Below are 20,525 nucleotides of genomic sequence, written 5' to 3'. Positions count from 1 at the left end.
CCGGAAGCAGTCGTTGCAACTTCCGGGGGGATTTGTACGCCTGGTGCGGGAGCTACGGGGCTCAGAGACAGTGCTTGAAGTAGTGGGTTCGCCGACATGTCCCGTGGTTCCAGCGCTGGTTTTGACCGCCACATTACCATTTTTTCACCCGAGGGCCGGCTCTACCAAGTAGGTGAGTGAACCGAGTCTACCTTTGGTCCACTCGAATTGCTCTGTCATGGTATGGCCTGGAGCAGCCAGACGCGGCCGGAGTGTAGTCCGCGGCTGAGGCATGGCCGGAGCTGGGACGGGAGAAAGGCGGAGGCAGGGTACAATCCCATGGTGTTCCCACCCCTGCGTGGAGGCAGGGATCGGGAGCCCGATGGCTGAAGGCCTCGGGCTCTTTGGGGTGAGCGGCCGCACCGCCTGGACACAATAAAGAGTTAAGGAAGGTAGGACTGCAATTCCTGACTCTCGCTTCCTGACGCCTCTTCACGTGTTATATTTTGGCCTGGGTGGGCCCAACGTCTCTACTTCTCTAAAGGATAATTGGCTCCTTAACCTTGCCATTGAAACGCTTCTCTCCGTTTTCCTTTGTTTGCAACATGCATTTCCTTATCGTAGTCAATTCCACACGGGCATTTAGAACCTTTATGTGCCAGACGCTGTGCTGGTCCTAGGGGATGCAGAGATGTCACACTCTCTCCTGTACTACGGTCATAGCTGAAAGGGAGTGACAGATACGTAAACAAACGAATAAAAAGAAAAATAAAAAGGTCAGATTAAAAGTACCTACAGGGTGCAGGACATCTTTGCAAAACTGGCAGATTGAGTGAGTGGTTGTCAGTTCTAGAGAAACTAGCATCCCCTTTTCCCACATCTGGATGTTTCTAAATAGTTTAAAAGCTGGTTCTGAATTGTAGGTGAGGTACTGTGAACTAGCTGTTTCCTGAAGAACAGCTTTAGTGGAAATAAACCCTAAAGTAGTTATCATTCATTCAACATAACAATATATTTTGTTGGAAGTGCTGTCAGCGTTTAGATTATAATTATAACCCGGATCCTTAACCTCTTGCCATGGAGAATTTAGCATCTGGAGAATCTGATTTATATCTGGCCCCGTAGTCCTTTGATTTTTTGACTGAGTTTAGCACCTCAGTGCTTTGGGGAGGACAGTAATATCTGTGCTTGGAAATCATAAGGAGAGAGTTGGCATATAAATGAGGTTCTCTTCACCTGTAACTCTTAGAATTAGATTTAAAGATAACTTGGAATGAAACTTATCCTGTATATGGCTACATACTATATATAATGTAGCAAGAAACAAGGGTAATTCGGTAACCCTTTTAACTCATCCCCAATTGAAAAATAGGATCAAACAAGAGAAATGATAACTGTATCCTCAAGAAAATTTCATTTTTAGTTTCTTTCCCGAGTCTTAAAGAATTTTTCTCTTTTGGGTCACTGCTTTGAATGTTCTATTTTGTGGTTTTTAATATGTGAAACAGGAAAAGTCAGATCTACACTTTGCTTTTCTATACCATATTGTGAAATCCAGCCATAAAGCATAGTTTTTAATGCATCCCAGATTTGGTGAATAGAAAGGCTGGATAGAGTGTCAGTTAAATAATTTTTTTAAATTTGGAATAAAACATGTGGTCCAAAACAAACTTAATATATAGACAGGATGACTTTTCAGGTCTGCCTTGTTGAGTAACACATTGTCTCTGCTATCAGGGCACTAATTAGACATTGCTAGGAAAAGGAAAGTGAAAGAATAGTTAGTATGAGCAAGCAGTATATTGGTGAAGCGTTGAGGCCCTGGAGCCATACCTGGATTAAGATCCCTGCGTGCTCCATACTAGCCAATTTGGGCAAGTGATATATAACGTTAGCCTTAGTTTCTGTTCGCAAAGTTGGGTTAATAATTCCTTCTTGTGTGGTTGTTTTGAGGACTAAATGAGATATATGTAGAGTACTTAGCACAGTATAAGTGATCAGTAAAGGTTATTAGATGCCTGTTTGATTATTTGGCTCTTGTTTTGTTTTGGTCTGTTAGATTAGTAGCTTTGTAGACATGGAATATTTCCTTTTTTATGGTCCATCCATGCTTCGTTCTCTAGTGAAATAATTGTACATTATGATAATACTGTAAATGCTGTTTGAGTTTATAAACTTTAGAATCTACCAGAGACAAAGCATATAAGAACTACGAGTGCAAATTGTTAACCTTGATAATGGGAAAATAATATAGCAAAAATGGGGAAATAACAGGGAAGGAAAGATTAATGGAAAGGTGAGTGTATGCTCCTCATCTTCCATAGTTGGTACTCAAAAGATAAATGTAATCTAAAATTGATAAATCAAAAAATAAAGGTATAAACTTAAAAGTTACAATGCTAACCATAATTATAAACAAACTGTTGACAGTGTTTGCTCCCAGGGAGTAAGAGAAAGATTTTTTATTGTCATTTGTGCATTTGTACTCTTCAGTAACTATGGAAAAATTTCTTTTAATGAATGTATTCAAGGGTGTGTGGGTGTGGGTGTGTGTAGAAAAACTGTAGAGCTATACACAGAGCCCCTAGCTTTGAAATCTAACTTCAGAAATTACCCAAGGTATCAGTGGGGAAACTAAGGTCCAGGTGGGACAAAGTAAACCTGATTACTCTCAGGCTTTTCTCTTCTGCTTGCTGATTCTCTGCTGGATAGATCTGGCACGGGAGGGGAGAGGAATGGCACTTGAATTTGCCTGCCAGGTGGATATGAGCATTAACTCTTTGCATCTAAGGGAGCATATTGATAAGGAATAGGAAAGAAATGGACTAGTAGAAATAGACTGGAGAGGACAGTTTTCTAATCTAGAAATACCAGTCTGGCATTGGTATCGAAGCTAGGATTCCTGGGTTCAAGTCCTGCTCCATACCAACTATGAGAACTTTTCTTCATGAAAATAATAGGGCTTACAGGGCTCTAAGGATTTAATGACTTAATGGATGTAATGTACATAGAACAGTAACTGTCACATAGTAAGTGCTCAGTGGCTGATAATGGACTGAGTACTTATTGTTTGCATCGTTTGCTATAAAAAAAAATACTCATTTTGGGGCGCCTGGGTGGCTCAGTTGGTTAAGCAACTGCCTTCGGCTCAGGTCATGATCCTGGAGTCCCAGGATCGAGTCCCACATCGGGCTCCCTGCTCAGCAGGGAGTCTGCTTCTCCCTCTGACCTTCTTCCCTCTCGTGCTCTCTGCCTCTCATTCTCTCTCTCTCTCTCAAATAAATAAATAAAAATCTTTAAAAAAAAATACTCATTTTAAAGTAGTATTTCTGAACCCAGACTTCTCATGCCCTCTTTGAGTTAGATTTGAAATGAAATATGTGTCTATACATAAATACATATGTATTATAACTACACAAAAAAATAATGAGATCAAGCACTGCTATGTTTTCAAACCTCATATTCATCCCCCCATTCCCATGCCAGTGCCAAAATTTCTAATGACCCCACCTGCTTAAAGATCAGGGTGTTTTTGTTTTGTTTTTTAAGATTTTATTTATTTGAGAGTGAGAGAGAGCACCTGAGCAGGGGGTGGGGCAGAGATGGAGAATCTCAAGCAGACTCTGTGCTGAGCACAGGGCCTGTTGTGGGGCTCGATCTCACAACCCTGAGATCATGACCTGAACCAAAACCCAGAGTCAGACACTTAACCAACTGAGCCACCCAGGCGCCCCAAGATCATGGTATTAAAGAGGGTAATATTAGGTGGCACTATGAAACTAGATGCACTTTCCATTTAGGTTACAAGGTTGGGGAAGACCAAAGAATGAACAGCTTCCAAAAATCTTAACAAAAAGTTTCTAGCACGCAGCTTTGAAATTAAATAGAGACATATTCTGTAGAATACCTGCCTTGCCGCAGTAGAACAACCGGTTCTTTTTAATAACTAAACTTCACAGAATGTATAGATCTCTCAATTCATTTTTATTTTTCCAGCCTAAGTTTATGTGGGGGGAAAAAACATTATCTTTCAAAGCTTAGTACAGCATTTCAAACAAAATTATGGGCGGGAAAAATCTTGAGTTATAGTCTTATAATTGGCAGAACCTCAGAATTACCTATAGAGGCCTTGCAAAGCCAGTGTCCGTAAGGGGATGTGCATCTCTGTTGTTGCTAACGTCACACTGAGGAGGTCATACTATGAGCCATTGTCTGGCATTGTGCTTGTCCTCAACACTTTTGCCTCGGTATCTTTTATATTGAGCCCCCATTTTTTCCTAGTATTATACAAATGACTCCCAAGAAAGTTGGGAAAGTGTTGGGGAAAAGTATAAGGAAAGAAACAAAGTGAAAGATTACTGGGAAAGAGAAGTCTCTGTACAAAACAGTGATTTATTTACCATTTTGTTTGTGGTCAAGGAGGCAATGTACATTCAAACCTAATGATTTATTGTTAGGTTGAACCATATGAAACTGCTGATGTTTGACTTTTTTTTACCTATAAAAATGGCTGTCTCATGGTTCAACCTAATATATATATATATAATATACCTAAAATAGGGATTTTACTGTGTATTTAAGTTACAATTTAAGAAATATGGAGGCTTGGAATTGAGTGTAATTCATTATAACTTATTCCATTTAAAATGGGAAATGGGCTATCAGTTATCATTGTCTTGCATAATTTTGGACATTCAAGAACAGATTATGGAGATTAATGTAGTAGTGTTTGTTTGTAAGTTTCTGAAATTTTATCCCAAAACCCCAAAACCCCAGTCTTTAGTGATGGAAGTAGTGTTTAATTAATATTTCCGACATTTTAATTCTGGCTTTAAAAAAACAAATACAGCTTTTAAATGCTCCCCTTATGCTGTTCTGTTTTTTTCTTAATTGGCCTTCATCCTCACTTATGCTGTAAACTATCATATTTTTACCCTACCAGTATTTCTTTAGAGGATACTGTCGTTATTATGCTTTCTCGAGATTCTTTACTCCAGCAGCTTCCATTTTTCTGGAAATTATTACAAAATATTTTATGGTGGTAATGTTATGGGGATTTATACAAAATTTTATTGAAAAATACAGTGCAGCATGGTGAGTACTAAAATAACAGTACAGGAAGGTTACTATTGAAAGTGACACCTGGGGCGCCTGGCTGGATCAGTCAGGGGAGCGTGTGGCTCTTGATCTTGGGGATATGGGTTTGAGCCCCATGTTGGGTATAGAGATTACTCAAAAAAAAAAAAAAAGGGGGGAAGAAGGAAAGAAAGAAAAAAGAAGTGACACAGCCAGGAAAGATTCGACAGAGAAGGTGAATTGATTAAAGAAATTGGGGGAATCAGTGCCTAGGTCAGTCAGGATAGGCAGAGCATAAACAGCCAACTGGAAGAGCAGATGGTAGCAAGTTGTGAAGAGATCTGGGTGCCGTGGTAGGGTTTGGACTTTGCTGCTTGAGTTTTGGACGTAGCTGGAAGAAAAATGACAAGACTATTAAGTAAGGTAGCGGGAGAGTTGAGTAGAATTAGAGTAGAAAGGGACTGATGACAGGAAGGCCAATTAGGAGAGACTTGTTCCATAATCCATGTAAGCCCTAATGAGTGAACTAAGGTACTGAGAAAGGGTGGAGAAGAGGAGACTCTTGAGTTTTATTTTTAAAATTTTGATTATGGAAAATTCCAAACAAAAGTACATAGAATAGTATGATGACCCTTATATACCCATCACCCAGCTTCATCAGTTGTGAACATTTTGTCAGTCTTGTTTTCTCTTTATTCCCTTTCCCATACGCTTGCCCCCTCTCTGTTAGAGTATTTTAAAGCAAATCCTAGATACGAATGAACATTTCTCTGTTGAGAGAGAAGAGGAAGTCAAGGATGGTACCCGGGTTTGTAGCTCGAGCAGTTAGTAAAACTGTTGAGATAAAGACTGTAAAGAAGCAGGTATACAGAGAAGAATAATTTTCAGAAATGCCTGTGGGAGAAAGTCATTTGCAAGTGTGGGTTCAGAGCTAAAGATGACACAGTTAGTAGTGATTATATAGGATAAAATCATCCCAGGATAGGGAGAAATGATAGTATCCTGGGGAATACCAGTATTTAAGGACCTGGCTGAGGAGGTAAATGCAGTGAAAGAGACTGAGAAGGGAAGTTCAGAGAAGTAGGAGATGAAAAGGTATTCTTACCTAAGAATTTTAAATTAAAAATCAGTTCCTCGGTTGCATTAGCCACATTTCACGCGCTCATTAGCTACATGTGGTTGATGACTATTTTATTTGACAACACTAATCTACATAGGGAGGTAGAGGACTCCTTTAATGAATCCTGGCAAATTCACAGTTGTATTCTCTAGTGAGAAGCATTTTTTATATGTAAAATATTTTTTATTTTGTGGGACAAAATTTTATTTATGTAGTGATGGGGGTAGCTCTATCTTTTATGACTTTTATCTAATGCATTATTTTTTAATCTTTTTACATTATTTAAGCAGATCAGATAAGTAGTGTAAATGAATGAAAGAGGCTGGGTGATATATGACAAGGAGTGGTGGAAACTGTGAAAAACGCAAAACATGTGTCAGCCCTAGGTGATGAGGGTTGGGGCGCCTGAGTGGCACAGTAGGTTGAGTGTCTGACTTGGTTTTGGCTCAGGTCTTCAGAGATCTCAGGGTCATGAGATGAGCACTAATCAGGGAGTCTGCTTCTCCCCCCCCCCCCCCGCCTCTGCCCGTTCCTCCCAGCTTGTGCGTACCTGCACGCATGTGTGCTTTTTCTCTCTCAAATAAATAAATCTTAAAAAAAAAATGAGGGTCAAGTGTTACACCAGTTTTTTTTTCCTGAGAAAAACTAAGTTCTGATTTTATTTTATCTGACTTGTAAAACCTTCCTAGAAAACCCTGCATTTTAAACCAACTTTGAGTATGCTGGATTGGGCCCATGGCCAACCTTCAATTTAGTATATATTGGTTGCAAATGTAATTTTAAATTTCCTTGGTTCCTACTTTATTTCACTCTCCAATCTGAATGTGGAGGGGCAAAATACACACTACTAAATGCTAAAACTAGCGGTGAAATAAGAAGTGCTATAGAAATTCAGAGAAGTGGTTGAAGGATCCCATCTGGGATAATCAGAAAGTATCCGTGGGAGCTGGAAGAGGCTTGGGGAGGAAGGACAAGCGCTGGCTAAGCGGAGATAAGAGTGAAAGGGCACTTGAGGCAGGACATGAAGAAGCAAAGATACAGGAAAGATCGGGTTTGTAAACGAAAAATATAACGTAAGAGGAGAGTTGGTAAATGTTGCAAACTGATATCCCTCTACAGCCATAGATGGATTATTTCTTAGGCCAAAATCATGTTCTGAGCAATTGGGTAATAATAGACAGCAGGCGTTTGGAAATGTGGTGCTGAAATTAGGCAAGGTCAAGGATAGTGACCCAGATAAAAGAATCATCTGTATATAAATGGCTGTTCTTAATATTGCCTTATTTCTGTAATGTCTATAATGATAGCCCCTTTCTTATTCCCAGTACGAGCAATTTGTATTCTCTCTCTCTCTCTCTCTCTCTTTTTTTTTTTTTTGGATTCTCTTATTTTCTTGATTAGTCTGGCTGGGGCGTTTATTAGTTTCCTGTGGCTGTTGTAACAAATTACCAGATTTGGTGGCTTAAAAAAGAAGTTTATTTTCTCACAGTTCTGGGGACCAGGAGTCTAAAATCAGTTTCCCTGGACCAAAATCAAGATGTCAGGCAGGACCTTAGGAGAATACATTCCTTGCCTCTTCCACTTCTGGAGGCTACCAGCATTCCTTGGGTTGGGACTGCATTGCTCTACTCATCAAGACCAGCATCTTCAAATCTCTGCTCCCTCTTCACAGCACCTTCTCTGTGTAAAATCTCCCTCTCCATCTCTTGTATAAGGATACATATGATTGCATTTGGGGCCCACTGGGATAATCTTCCCATTTCAAGTTTGTTGTTTTTGTTCAAAGAATCAAATTTTTACTTTCCTGACTTTCTTTTTTTGTTTATTTTACTGATTTCTGATCTTTGTTGTTGACTTTTTTCAAATCTGGGTTTATTTTACCTTTCACTAAACTTCTTTTTTTTTTTTTAAAGATTTTATTTATTTTATTTGAGAGAGAGCACATGAGAGGGGGGAGGGTCAGAGGGAGAAGCAGACTCCCTGCTGAGCAGGGAGCCCGATGCGGGACTCGATCCCGGAACTCCATGATCATGACCTGAGCCAAAGGCAGTCGCTTAACCAACTGAGCCACCCAGGCGCCCTCACTAAACTTCTTAAAGTAGAAACTTCGATCCTTGATTTTATACCTTTTCTAATATAAACAAGGCTAGCATATTAGTTTTCTATGGTGCATAGAAATTACTACAAACAGCAGCTAAAAATAACACACTTATTAATTCCAACAATTTCTGTGGGTCAGGAGTAGTCTGCCTAGAATATCACAAGACTGTAATCATACTGTTGTCCAGGTTGTGTTCCTATGTGGAGGCTCAAGTGGAGAAGACACTGCTTTCAAGCTCACTGAGGATTTTGGCAGAATTCATTTCCTTTCAGTATAGAACTGAGGGCCCCAGCTGCTTGCTGCCTGTTCACTGGAAGATACCCATGGTTCTTTGCCATACAGCCACTTAGCAAGCCAGTAAGAGGAATCTCTAGAGTTAGTCTGCCAGCAAGACAGTCTTTTTTATATATATGTAGTTTTATTGATAAATGAGGCACATACAGGTACAGTTAAGGACTGAAATTAGACTCATTTCACAGGTAAATCAATTTGTAAGTTCACTTAATATCTATAACTGCCACAATTGTTACCTCTGATAATATTTTAGATCCAGCGCTATCTGCCTACATTTCACTTATATTTATGAAGGAATTAGTTTGGGTTTGCTCAAAAGCATTAAACTGTATTAGTTAAACATTTTTATTTTTAAATTTTTGTATATTTCTCATATTTGGGGCAGACATTTACCTTTGTAAGACAAAACAGTGTGTTAGAAAAAGATGATGGTAGGAGGAATTTTATCATGCTATGGAAGATAACCTACTGCTTTTGTTTTTAAAGCAGTCTTCTGTAATGTAATCAGGTTAATGACATCCCATCACCTTTGCCATATTCACTTTGTCAGAAGCGAGTTACGGGTTCTGTCCACACTCAAGATGAGGGGATTACACAAAGGTGTGAACACCAGGAGGCAGGGATTGTAGAGAGCAGGCCACTTCAGGGTCTGTCTACCATAGCCATAAAATTCCTTCTTTCAGCTGCATCCCACAAATTTTGATATATTATTACCAGTCAGTTCAAAATACTTTTAAATTTCTCTTACGATTATTTCTTTGATTCATGGATTACTTAGAAAGGTGTTTTAAAATTTTCAAATATTTAGGGATTTCAGTACTTTAAAATTTATTGAGACTTGTTTTATGGCCTCTAATATATGCTCTGTCTTAGTAAAGGTACCATGTGCATTTGTATTATACCATGTGCATGTATATTCTTCAGTTGTCATCAGTAGTAGTCTACAGATAGCAATGAGGTCGAGGCGCTTGATTGTGTGGTCCATATAGTGTTTGTCTATTTTGTGTGTGTCTGTCTATGTCTATTTCACTTGTGTGGTGGTGTTAAAATGTTTAACTGGGTGGGTTTGGCCATTTCTCTTTTTAATTTTGTCCATTTTCCTTTTATGTATTTTGAAGTACTCTTATAATGTGCATATGCATTTGTGATTGTTATATCTTCCTTATGGATTTTTCTACTTTTGAAATGTCCTTGTTTATCTGGTATATTGCCTTGAAGTCTGTACTTTGTCTGATATTAATATAGTCCCTTCAACTTCCTGATGCTTACTGTTGATATGGTACTCTTTTTCCCATCCATTTATTAAACTGTGTTTGTGATAGATACCATGTTTGAGTCTTGCCTTTGTATCCATTCTGACAGTTTCTGCTTTTATTTTTATTTATTTTTTTAAAAGATTCTTTTATTTATTAGAGAGAGAGAGAGAGAGCGACAGCAGGAACACAAGCAGGGGGAGTGGGAGAGGGAGAAACAGACTTCCCGCTGAGCAGGGAGCCCGATGCGGGGCTTGATCCCAGGACCCTGGGATCATGACCTGAGCCAAAGGCAGACGCTTAACGACTGAGCCACCCAGGCGCCCCCAGTTTCTGCTTTTAATTGGAGTCTTTTGTCCACTAATATTTAATGAAGTTGTTGACTTGGATTCTGCTCTATTCCTCCAAAGAATGTTGATTTGTTCTAGCAGGCAGTTAATTTGGGTGGCAACTCAAATCTCATTTTCTTTTATCCTTAGCTAAGCTGCCTGGAGTCTGTCTTGTGCATGTGTGGTTATGGAATCACCCAGAGATTTGGGTAACATATGTAGGTTGGGACTCTCCCTCTCTGGCTCTCTCCTTTCTTTCCCTTATTTTCCTGCAGCTGTAGTTACCCCCAAACTGTTCTCTAGTTCTTCATGCCAAAGAGACTGAATTTACTATGGCTGTTTAGCCCTGACCAGGGCCTGCACTCAGTCTATAAGCCATGAAAATGGGAAACTCACTTCATCCCATTTCCTTCTTCCAAGCATTGTCTTCGCCTCCAGAATCTGCCCACCTTTGGCCACTTTCCGGTGCCTTCAGGTAGTTGTTTTGTTTAGAGTTTACAGTTTTTAGCTGTGGAGTTTTGATCTAGTAGAAGCTTTTTGGCCATATGAGAAACAGAACTGAGAAGCATTTTGAAACATTGTATTTTAGAAGTTATTTGTGGTGTAATGGGATGGTAAAAATAAGCAATTGTAATCTAATTAAACCTAAGCTAAATTTGAGGATTTCCCTTACGGTAGAGGGTAGAGTTGTTTTACTCTACTTTTCTGTCTTCAAAATATAGCCATTTAGAAATATTTGATAAGGGGTTTTTATTGTACCTCCTATTAAAGGAAATTCTTTGGCATAGGTAGTATCTTTTTTCAGCTGGTCATTACCAGTTGGCTTTTGAAGAGATGATGAGGCCACGCTTCAGGCCAATGCCCACAGTAATACTTGACAGAATTTTTAAAACGTTATGTCAAAATGTAGATAATGATTGGAGTTACAAGTAATTTTTTTCTTTTACAGTATCTTCTATATTCCCCATATTTTCTACAGTGAGCATGTATTTCTGCTGTTTTTATAATTACAAAATATATGTTTAAATTAGATTTAAATGTTATAGAAATACTTAGCATAGAAAGGAGTAGTCTCATCTGTAATTCTGCTTTCCAGAGGCAGTCACTATCAGCTATACTGCATGATGCCAAAGTAGTTTGTTTGCATTCTACCGCTTTGATTCATCTCTTTTAATCTAGGAAATGGTCTGACAGCAGCTGGAAGTGCACAAGCTGAAGTTTGTCATAGACAAACTCAAGGATCCTTGTTTTAGGTATCATGAAGATTGGAAAAACCATAATCCAGAAAATTTCAACTTGGTAGGGAGAAAAAAAAACAATGCAGAATAATCTAACAGCAATTAAAATTGCATATAGTCAAACTAGTTACTGGTCAAAATTAACAGAACTAGTAAATCTGAAGAAAATTTAGAGCGACTGAATTTGACCGAGGAAAACCAGATTTGGTAGAAATAATGGCTACAAAACAAACTTTTAAAATGATAAGATGTAATTGATGAAGATTTGATATGATAAATTAAGTCTTTATTGGAAATTTGGTACTTGATCCTGATGAAAATGATTACAGTAAACTAAAATGGAAAGAAATGGAGTTGGTTTAACTATGATTTATTATTATCATTATTTTGACTTTGCATGTCTTGGACAACATTCCATGTTCGTTCATAGAGCTCTAGCTCATTCTTTTTAATGACTGCTTTTATGCCATTGCATGAATCTAATAATTTATTCCACCTTCTCAAAACACTATTTTCCAGAATATGCTTTTAAGGCTATTAACCAGGGTGGCCTTACATCGGTAGCTGTCAGAGGGAAAGACTGTGCAGTAATTGTCACACAGAAGAAAGTACCTGTAAGTAATACTGCCCAGATAGCCAATTGTTACAGAATATAATGCAAGGATTGTTTACAAGTTCGTACAAAGGTATATGACTACCTCTATACATTCACATTATTCTTGCTTTGCTTCTACTTTCCTGTTTCATTCAGCAAGTATTTACTGAGTAGCTATGGATGGTTTAGCTGAGTAGACAGAGTTAATATATTTAGATTTGTGTTATGATTATAAGCACAGTGGGAATTCTAGGTCTTTTGTCTTCAGGGACCTTGAAACAGGCTTTGGTGAGCTATAGTTCTTGCCCACAGGAAACCTGTCATCTAAAAAAGGAAGACAGTCTCCTCCCTGCCTTTTTAAAAAACTGGTTTTATCTATAAAATGAACAGAAAACATTTATTGCATAGTTTATCGCTATAATTTTACAGTATTTTTTATCCCTGCACAGAGACCTCTGGTTTTTAAAAAGTTATCTTGATTTATTTTGTTCATTAGGACAAATTATTGGATTCCAGCACAGTGACTCACTTATTCAAGATAACTGAAAACATTGGCTGTGTGATGACAGGAATGACAGGTAATTGGCTCGGTGTCTACTTAGATTTGTTATTTTCTTCAAATTATTTTTGAGTTTTGTATTAGTTTTTAAAAGTCTCCCTTTAGTGCCTCATTGGCAGATAATAGGAGTAGATTTGCAGTCTTCCAAGACTAATATCAGTATATTCAGAGTACTACGAGGTTTTTGAAATTGAAAGTATAATAGAATTAGATCTCTGTTGCTACTGCTGTCAGGGAAACTGGGCTGAAGCCCCTCTCATGGACATTGATTTCATATATATTTAATAGCTTAAGGAGATGCAAGTATATTTCAAACCTGGTAATAATGACACTGTTAGAAGTAAATGAGAATTATAAAAATTACTTTGGGTTTCTATTTTCTAAAATCAAGGGAAAATTCAAGCCTACAGAAAAGATCAAGAGAAACATTTTTCTCTCTCCTTAAAACTTGTTCTTTTGGGAATATTAGGTACCTGCAGGAACTATTTTGACAGCTGATGAAGGGCTCAAGATGAAAGTCCAGTGCTGTGTGTGGAACTCCATCTTTTAAAAATGTTTTCCTTTTTTGTCATGTACTTGTTGCTGAGTCATTGACTATTCATTAGTGATAGAAAAAGCCATAGTGAACCACTTCTGCTTTTGTTAAGTCATAGTGGAGATTTTATATATGTATATAAATATATATATATATATATATGGAAAATTGAAAATTGTCTGATTTTGAGGTTCACTCTTTCCTCTAAAGTAATAAACTTGTGTTTATTACTCTAAGCTGACAGCAGATCCCAGGTACAGAGGGCACGCTATGAGGCAGCTAATTGGAAATACAAGTATGGCTATGAGATTCCTGTGGACATGCTGTGCAAAAGAATTGCTGATATTTCTCAGGTCTACACACAGAATGCTGAAATGAGGCCTCTTGGTTGTTGTAAGTATGCTAAGAAGGCTCCCAAAGAATTGATGAATTACATGGTGTTTTTAGAGAATATGAATAAAGTTATTGCAGTAACACTTGGGTTCTGAACATGTGGTTTTTGGAAATTATATAAGATGAGGAACTCTTTATAATAAATCAGCAATGAAGGGTAGGTTTCACAATAGTTATTTTAGGCATTATCTTTTAAGCTTTAGATGCTATTAGACTTTCTACCAAAATATTTCTTTTAAGGGTGTCTGATTTGAAAGATCCGAGTCACTGTCATATTGGGCTGTTGTTCTGGGGGTTTTACTGCAATTCCAGATTACGCTTTCAATGGAAATGCCTATATTAGGCATCTTAACAATGTAGATCTTTTTTTTTTTTTTTTTGACCACCCTAAAGAATCAGGCTCACACACATATTCCTGTGATTCATATTTTTAGACTACATTACATTTTAAAAAAATAAGTAAAATTCTCTTGGGAGAGAGATGAGATTTACTGATTTTAGATTTAATGTAGTACAGTACTACTAAAAAAATCACATTTGTTTCTATGTTGTGTCATTTATGAGAATTATCAATGTAATGATTTTTCTTCAATATCTGACCCTGTTTTTGAACTCTCATATAAGAATGCTCCCTCAGTTTCTTCAGTGATACTCTTCCTCACTCTCATCCTCTTCTGCTTTTTCTTTAAATGTTTTTGCTCTCCAGGTTTTCTCTGTGGTCATTCTCTCCCTCTTGGTTCTGTCTGGGTGAGGTCACCCAGAGATCACCCTCGAGTTCATGCTTTCATTTACTACCTGTATACAGCCAATCACTGCCACATTAGCATTAGCCCAGTCCCTTCCTCCATGTCCCGCAGGTACTTCAGACTTGAAATTATTGCTGTTTTCCTACTTTCATCCTCAATTTCTCTTTGCTATGCTCAGTCCACCTTCCCTGGTCATCTGGTTAGTCATTGAGCCTTACCAGAATATCTGTTCCTTCTTCATCATCTCTTACCTTTGCCACCTAATTTATTTGTCTCTTCTCTCCCTTCCCACTCTTTCCTCATCTCTCTTCCATGTTGCTACATAATTATCATTTTTAAATCAAATTTTGATTGTTGCTCCCTAGAAAAACTGATTCCTCATTGGATATAGTGTAAATTCCAAACTCCTTAATATGATGTGCAAGACCCCTGATAGTTTATCCCAGGCAGCCTCTTGCACGTCCTGCTTTCCTTTCTCACCTGACATGCCAGTAGTATAATGGGTCTTTTGTCACCGCCATTACCTTACATGTCTTAATGCTTTTGTACATGTTGTTCCTTGTGCCTTGATTGCCTTTCATGTCCTTATCACCTATGAAACCCTGTTCATCTTGCAAGACCCAAAGTAGAGAAGTGTTTGTTCCCCCAGAGCAGTAAGTGGGTACCTCTTTTGTGTTGCCGTGTACTTTGTGTATATCAAATATAACATGTAAAGAAAATTACAGGGTGACATAACCTTTGAATAAAACACAGATACCTGATCACTGTCATAGTGTTTATCAAATAAAGTTGAAAATTCCTCATTAGTAGAATCTATAAAACATCTATAAAAGTGAATAAAGTAATTGGTTAATACCGAATCTTAAAAGAGAGGACACTCCAAGCATAGCTTGGAGATATTGCAGGTTCAATACAGACCACTGCAATAAAACTAATATCACAATATAGTGAGTCAGATGAATTTTTTGGTTTCCCAGTGCATATAAAAATTATGTTTACGGTATAATCTATTAAGTACACAATAGCATTATATTTAAAAAGGTACCATACCTTAATTTTAAAATACTTTATTGCTAAAGATGCTAATATCTAAGCTTTCAGCAAGTCATAATCACTAATCATAGATCACCATAACACGTATAGTAATAATGAAAAAGTCTGAAATATTCCAGGAATTACCAAAATGTGACACAGGCACAAAGTGAGCAAATCCTATTGGAAAAAGAGACTTGCTCAACACAGGGTGGTTACAGACCTTTGTTAAAAAAAAAAGGGGGGGGAGCGCCTGGGTGGCTCAGTTGGTTAAGCGACTGCCTTCGGCTCAGGTCATGATCCTGGAGTCCCAGGATCGAGTCCCACATCGGGCTTCCTGCTCAGCAGGGAGTCTGCTTCTCCCTCTGATCCTCCCCCCTCTCATGCTCTCTCTCTCTATCTCATTCTCTCTCTCAAATAAATAAATAAAATCTTTAAAAAAAAAAAAGGTATCCGCGAAGCACAACACACTATAAAACGAGGCATGCCTTTATATAAAAGAGGTTCAGATCTAGAAATAGAAGAAAGCAGGAGTTAAGTCATTCCTTAAATACTTTATTACCTGCTTTGCTGAGTAGAAAGAAGTTTGGGGGTGGTATTTATTTTAATTATATTTCATTATAACAATATGGTTAGATTTTTAATAAAGTTGCTATATGTACATAATTTAGAATTTGGTTTCTCGTGACTACAGGGGAGTGTATACCAGTAGTATCAAAGTTGGGCAGTGTGACAATAAGGAAGTAGCCTCTGTATTTCACTTGGTGCCGGCATTCCCAAGGCATATTCCATACACTTTTAGTTCCCTGGAACCCGAAATTCTTAAGAACCTTAAGCTCTTAAGTTAAAAAAAAGAAAAAGTCTTCCATGGTCAGATAAATTAAAGAACTACTGAAGTTCTAAGGTAAGTCAACCTACGTAGAATATTTAACATACTATTATATATTATATTCTCTAAAAGAAAGTATATGAAAAATATGCTTCCCAAATTTATTTAGTAATATTTCAAGGGATCAAAGGAACATGCTTTGGGTAGTAGCAAGGATTAGAAAATCATAAATTACACTTGTGATAGTTCAAATTTTAAAAACATCTGTGATAAACCTTTGGTGAAATGGAAGTTTCTTGGTTACCTAATTTATCTATAGTAATAACCTGTATTTCATCAGTTTTTTAAAACAAAATACCTATCCTAAAATAGATGTCCAGAATAATGACCAACAACAGCTTTATGACAATACTAAGAGAGAAGAAATTGTATTGTACAAAAGTATAAGCTATTTAATGAGGGTCTTTCTTTTTAGGTATGATTTTAATTGGTATAGATGAAGAACAAGGCCCTCAGGTGTACAAGTGTGATCCTGCAGGTTACTACTGTGGGTTTAAAGCCACTGCAGCAGGAGTTAAACAGACGGAGTCAACCAGCTTCCTTGAAAAAAAAGTGAAGAAGAAATTTGATTGGACATTTGAACAGACAGTGGAAGTAAGTTAGCCAAAAGGAGCTGACTTTTTTTTTTAATGCTATATAGAATAGTGAAAATCATTGACAATTTATAAAGGCTATTCCTGGGTTTATCACATGCACCAGGTTTGTCAGCTTCATAGTAGAATTGGTGTCATTCAGCCGACACGGGAACAATGAGGACTGCTTTTATTGACTTAATTCCCTATCTCATTTCATAATGTATTTGAGACTGCTTTCAACAAAACACGTATAAAATGGGAAGATGTAAGTAAAAATAAGAATCAAAACTAGGGCCTAAGACCTGCATGGTTGTGACTCAAATTAGGCTTAACCTTCCTGGTAGCAAAAGTGAAAAAATTTAGTGAAGTTACTCTTACGGCCCTAAAGGAAAAACAGCCACATACCAAATTCTCAGGGAAACAAACATCTGGGTAAAAGAATATATGCTCCTAGGATAACTTGGCAGAGAAATTCTATCTGGGATGCAAAAGTAGAGCTCACTTAATGCAGGGATCTTAAGGGGATTATTCATTACGATTGGGACATTTTAAATAGACACAACAAGCTAAAATTCCTATACAAATATTTAGTAACCTTAGACTAAGGAAGCCTCTTATTTATTGCCAAGAGGTTAAAAACAAAAATTTTAGTGGATTTTGGGAAGGAGGAGCTGAGATGCAGCCATTCTAAAGACTAACAACACGATTCTGATAAATGACAAAAAAATGCTATCTGATACTTTTGTGTTTGGTTGGCAGTATTATCTCATTTATACTAACAGGAGATATAAAGCTAGTTCTCATCTGGGAGGTACTATGCCCTGTTTAAATGTTTCTAAAAGGTCTTTTTTACTTGCAGTTCATAATTACATAAGTAATTAATTACATCAGATACAAAGCCACTTAAATACATTCTTAAATTTTTTACTGTAAGTTTTCCTTGAAGGAAGACTGTATCGTTTATGTTGATCCTCTCCCCCTTCTCACCCCAAGTGCTTAGCATAGTCCCCAGCATGTAGTAGTCATCAAGCAAACAGACTGTTGTGTGTAAATCATCCTGTTTCGGTTGATGGACCCCTTTCATTTATCTTGAATTCGTACAAGCAAGTTCTTCTCATTGGCAGGCAACATATTAGAATTAAGCAATATGCTAGTAACACGTGGCTATAGAAATGCATCACTGGAACATGAAGCAAAAATGAATAGCTGGTGGTTAACTCATGTTTTGAATAAGCTTGGAATGAGAAAATCTTGGAATCTCTCAAAAATACGATTTTAATCTTGGTACTTTTTTCAGACTGCAATTACATGCCTATCTACTGTTCTATCAATTGATTTCAAACCTTCAGAAATAGAAGTTGGAGTAGTTACAGTTGAAAACCCTAAATTCAGGTGAGTTATATTTTCAGCCAAGTGCTTAGAGAAGTTTGCCAAGAGGTAAATTACAGCCTAGAAAGGTAGAGGTGTATGGGTCCATTTATCCTACAACTTGGGGGGAAAGCATTTTTTGACCTAGATTTACAGTTTTTTCCTTCAATATTTGAGAGAGCTGTTTTAAAATTTATTGGAAGTCCCTTTAAGACAGACATAACTGCTTTTCTCATTTCAGAGTGGTTTTATATCTGTTATCAGAGGCAACATAAAATAACCTTCTCTATGTTAGGAGTAAGGCATAAGTGTTTTCCTTTTTTTAGCCTAAGGCCGATAGAAATTCATCTCCCAGAGTAGTAGTAGTTAGTTTTTTGAGGTGGAGCTTTGATTATTTAGTGGTTAGTTAAGTGGAGCTTTGAAGAGCAGTGTGAAATACTGATCTACATTAGACCCTATCTGGAGATCTTTGGAAACCCCAAATTTTGAATACAGCTAATTGAATTGCAGATGCTGGATGCTTGTCTGTTCTTACTAAGTGACTAACTCCCGAAAATCAACCTTATAGCTTCCATGAGTCAAATCTGTACTGGGTGCTTAACATATACCATCTCACTTAATCCTCCCAGAACCCTGCAAGGTGGTTTACTTACCAGGAACCTGGATGTGCTTATGAAAAATATTTCAGTTAAATCCATAGATGCAAGGAAGTGCTGGAAGGCATGTTAGCTATTATTTGTATCTACTCTTAGGTCACAGTTACATGGACACTTGGTCATGGTTAGGGGTGGGGGAAAAAGGTGGTAAACTAAGCTTAACTGGGGCTTGAAGAGTTTTTTGTTACTATGCTTCCCCCCTCCCCAATTTACTCTTTGTTGCCTGCAGGTAAGTGATTTAAACATGAACAATAAGAAAAATTCATAGAATTAAAAAAATTGTGAATCCTCTTTTTTTTTTCCTGTAGAAAATAGTTGTATGTTTTGTTTTATTTTAGCAGTACTATTCTAGCAGGAGCAATTTATAAATCTGCTTAAAGGACCTGCAAGTTCTTTTTTCTTTTCTAAGACCCTCTGATAGCTTTTAACATTTTTATTTCCATCTATTAGTTAAATAGGTAAGAAACCAAAGAACCTGTATCTTCAGAAAGTTCTGAAGAACTTTATAAATTTGGTGGTAGTAAGTATGCTTAAATAATAACTACAATATATAATGTAAGCATCAACAACTACTATATAAATTACTTATATTGCCCCAGTCTGCACTAAAAAATGTTACTTTGACGAATTTCACTGTCTACAAGTCCAGCAGTAATAGGTCACATTAAAGGTTGCTGAGCGTTTGATTTCTTTGGAGGAAATATCATGTGTCATCATGAAGTGCCTTCTTGTCTCTCAGCTGACAGAAACTTGAGTTACACGAAGTGTAAAGGCATTTTGACATAGGAGCTAAAATAGAATACATTAATACATTATGTATAGTTAGCTTTATATTTAGTATAATTATTTTCTATCATAGCTGCAACTAAAAGGTCTTATTTTTAGAAGACCTAATTTTTGATCTGATGTCAAAGAAGTAAATGTTTTTGTATATAGATGAAGTTGATAAAATATTTGGGAATTCTTTCAAAATAATCTGAAGGGTGGTGGGTATACAGATTTTTAAGATAGTAGCTATAAATTATTGATAATTGTTGAAGTTGGGTGTTAGGTACACAGGAATTCATTACTATCTATTCTTTCATGTGTGTTTGCAATTTTACATAATAAAAAGTTTTCAAAAAAGTAAAATGGTTGTGGGTTTTTCCCCCTTGCCTTCTAGGATTCTTTCAGAAGCAGAGATTGATGCTCACCTTGTTGCTCTAGCAGAGAGAGACTAAACATTGTAGTTAGTTTACCAAATCCATGACGCCACTTGCCTGTGTGTTTGGTAGCAACAGACCAACATTATGGAGGCCCCTGGATTGAAAAAGGAACCTCTCCCACTCCTGCCCTGCCGCTGAAGTGGTTAGGACTCTGTATAAATAAAAACAGTGCTTTTGGAAAATAATCGCATCCTGTCTTAATTTCACCTCTAGTTTTAAGTAGTAAGCCTCTTGGTGCATGCAGACTGTTAAATGTTCACCATCCCCACATTATAGCTTTACTCATTTTGTTGAAGGAGATCCAAGATTCTTTGGCTTCAGGAACTTAACAGGCAGAAGTTTAAACTATAGTTATACAGCCTAACTAATAAATGGCAAACTAAAAACTCTGGTTTCAAAACTTGCTCACACTGTAAGCTGGCATGTAAGGCAAGGCCTTTATTTTCAATTCTTCATTCATTCGAATGGGGTATTTCTGAACCTAGACTCCAAGTGCTGTTGGAGGTTTTAACTACAGTGAAAAGATTGGCATTATTATTTTTCAGAGGTTTGGAGATACACATTTAATCTGTACTCCATAAG

The 20,525-nt window shown here is 37.3% G+C and overlaps 1 protein-coding gene across 2 annotated transcripts; it reads left to right on the top strand.

The window, feature by feature from the left end:
- Window positions 1-20,117, top strand: PSMA6 (proteasome 20S subunit alpha 6). Of its 2 annotated transcripts, XM_028114825.2 has the most exons (7): window positions 3-172; window positions 11,910-12,004; window positions 12,482-12,563; window positions 13,317-13,472; window positions 16,555-16,733; window positions 18,012-18,106; window positions 19,901-20,117. In XM_028114825.2, exons 1-7 carry the CDS (start codon window positions 97-99, stop codon window positions 19,956-19,958), a joined length of 741 nt encoding a protein of 246 aa, XP_027970626.1. In that variant the 5' UTR covers window positions 3-96; the 3' UTR covers window positions 19,959-20,117. The 2 variants fall into 2 exon arrangements, with proteins under 2 accessions (XP_087880765.1, XP_027970626.1); XM_088024639.1 differs by lacking the exon at window positions 18,012-18,106 and having other exon boundaries at window positions 1-172.
- The last annotated feature ends 408 nt before the right edge of the window (window positions 20,118-20,525 follow it).

The sequence above is a fragment of the Eumetopias jubatus genome, unplaced genomic scaffold, assembly GCF_037043125.1.
Source record: "Eumetopias jubatus isolate StellerSeaLion01/CBP00866 unplaced genomic scaffold, mEumJub1_p1.0 scaffold_7, whole genome shotgun sequence".
Classification (NCBI taxonomy): domain Eukaryota; kingdom Metazoa; phylum Chordata; class Mammalia; order Carnivora; family Otariidae; genus Eumetopias; species Eumetopias jubatus.
This window is presented reverse-complemented; position numbering and strand designations above follow the sequence as displayed.

Bases quoted from the DNA above. Each gene is read 5' to 3' on its own strand.
- PSMA6 (XM_028114825.2), top strand. From the start codon at position 97: ATGTCCCGTGGTTCCAGCGCTGGTTTTGACCGCCACATTACCATTTTT. The intron at 12,564-13,316 runs GTAATTGGCTCG...TATTACTCTAAG, and splicing joins TGTGATGACAGGAATGACAG to CTGACAGCAGATCCCAGGTA. The intron at 16,734-18,011 runs GTAAGTTAGCCA...TACTTTTTTCAG, and splicing joins CATTTGAACAGACAGTGGAA to ACTGCAATTACATGCCTATC.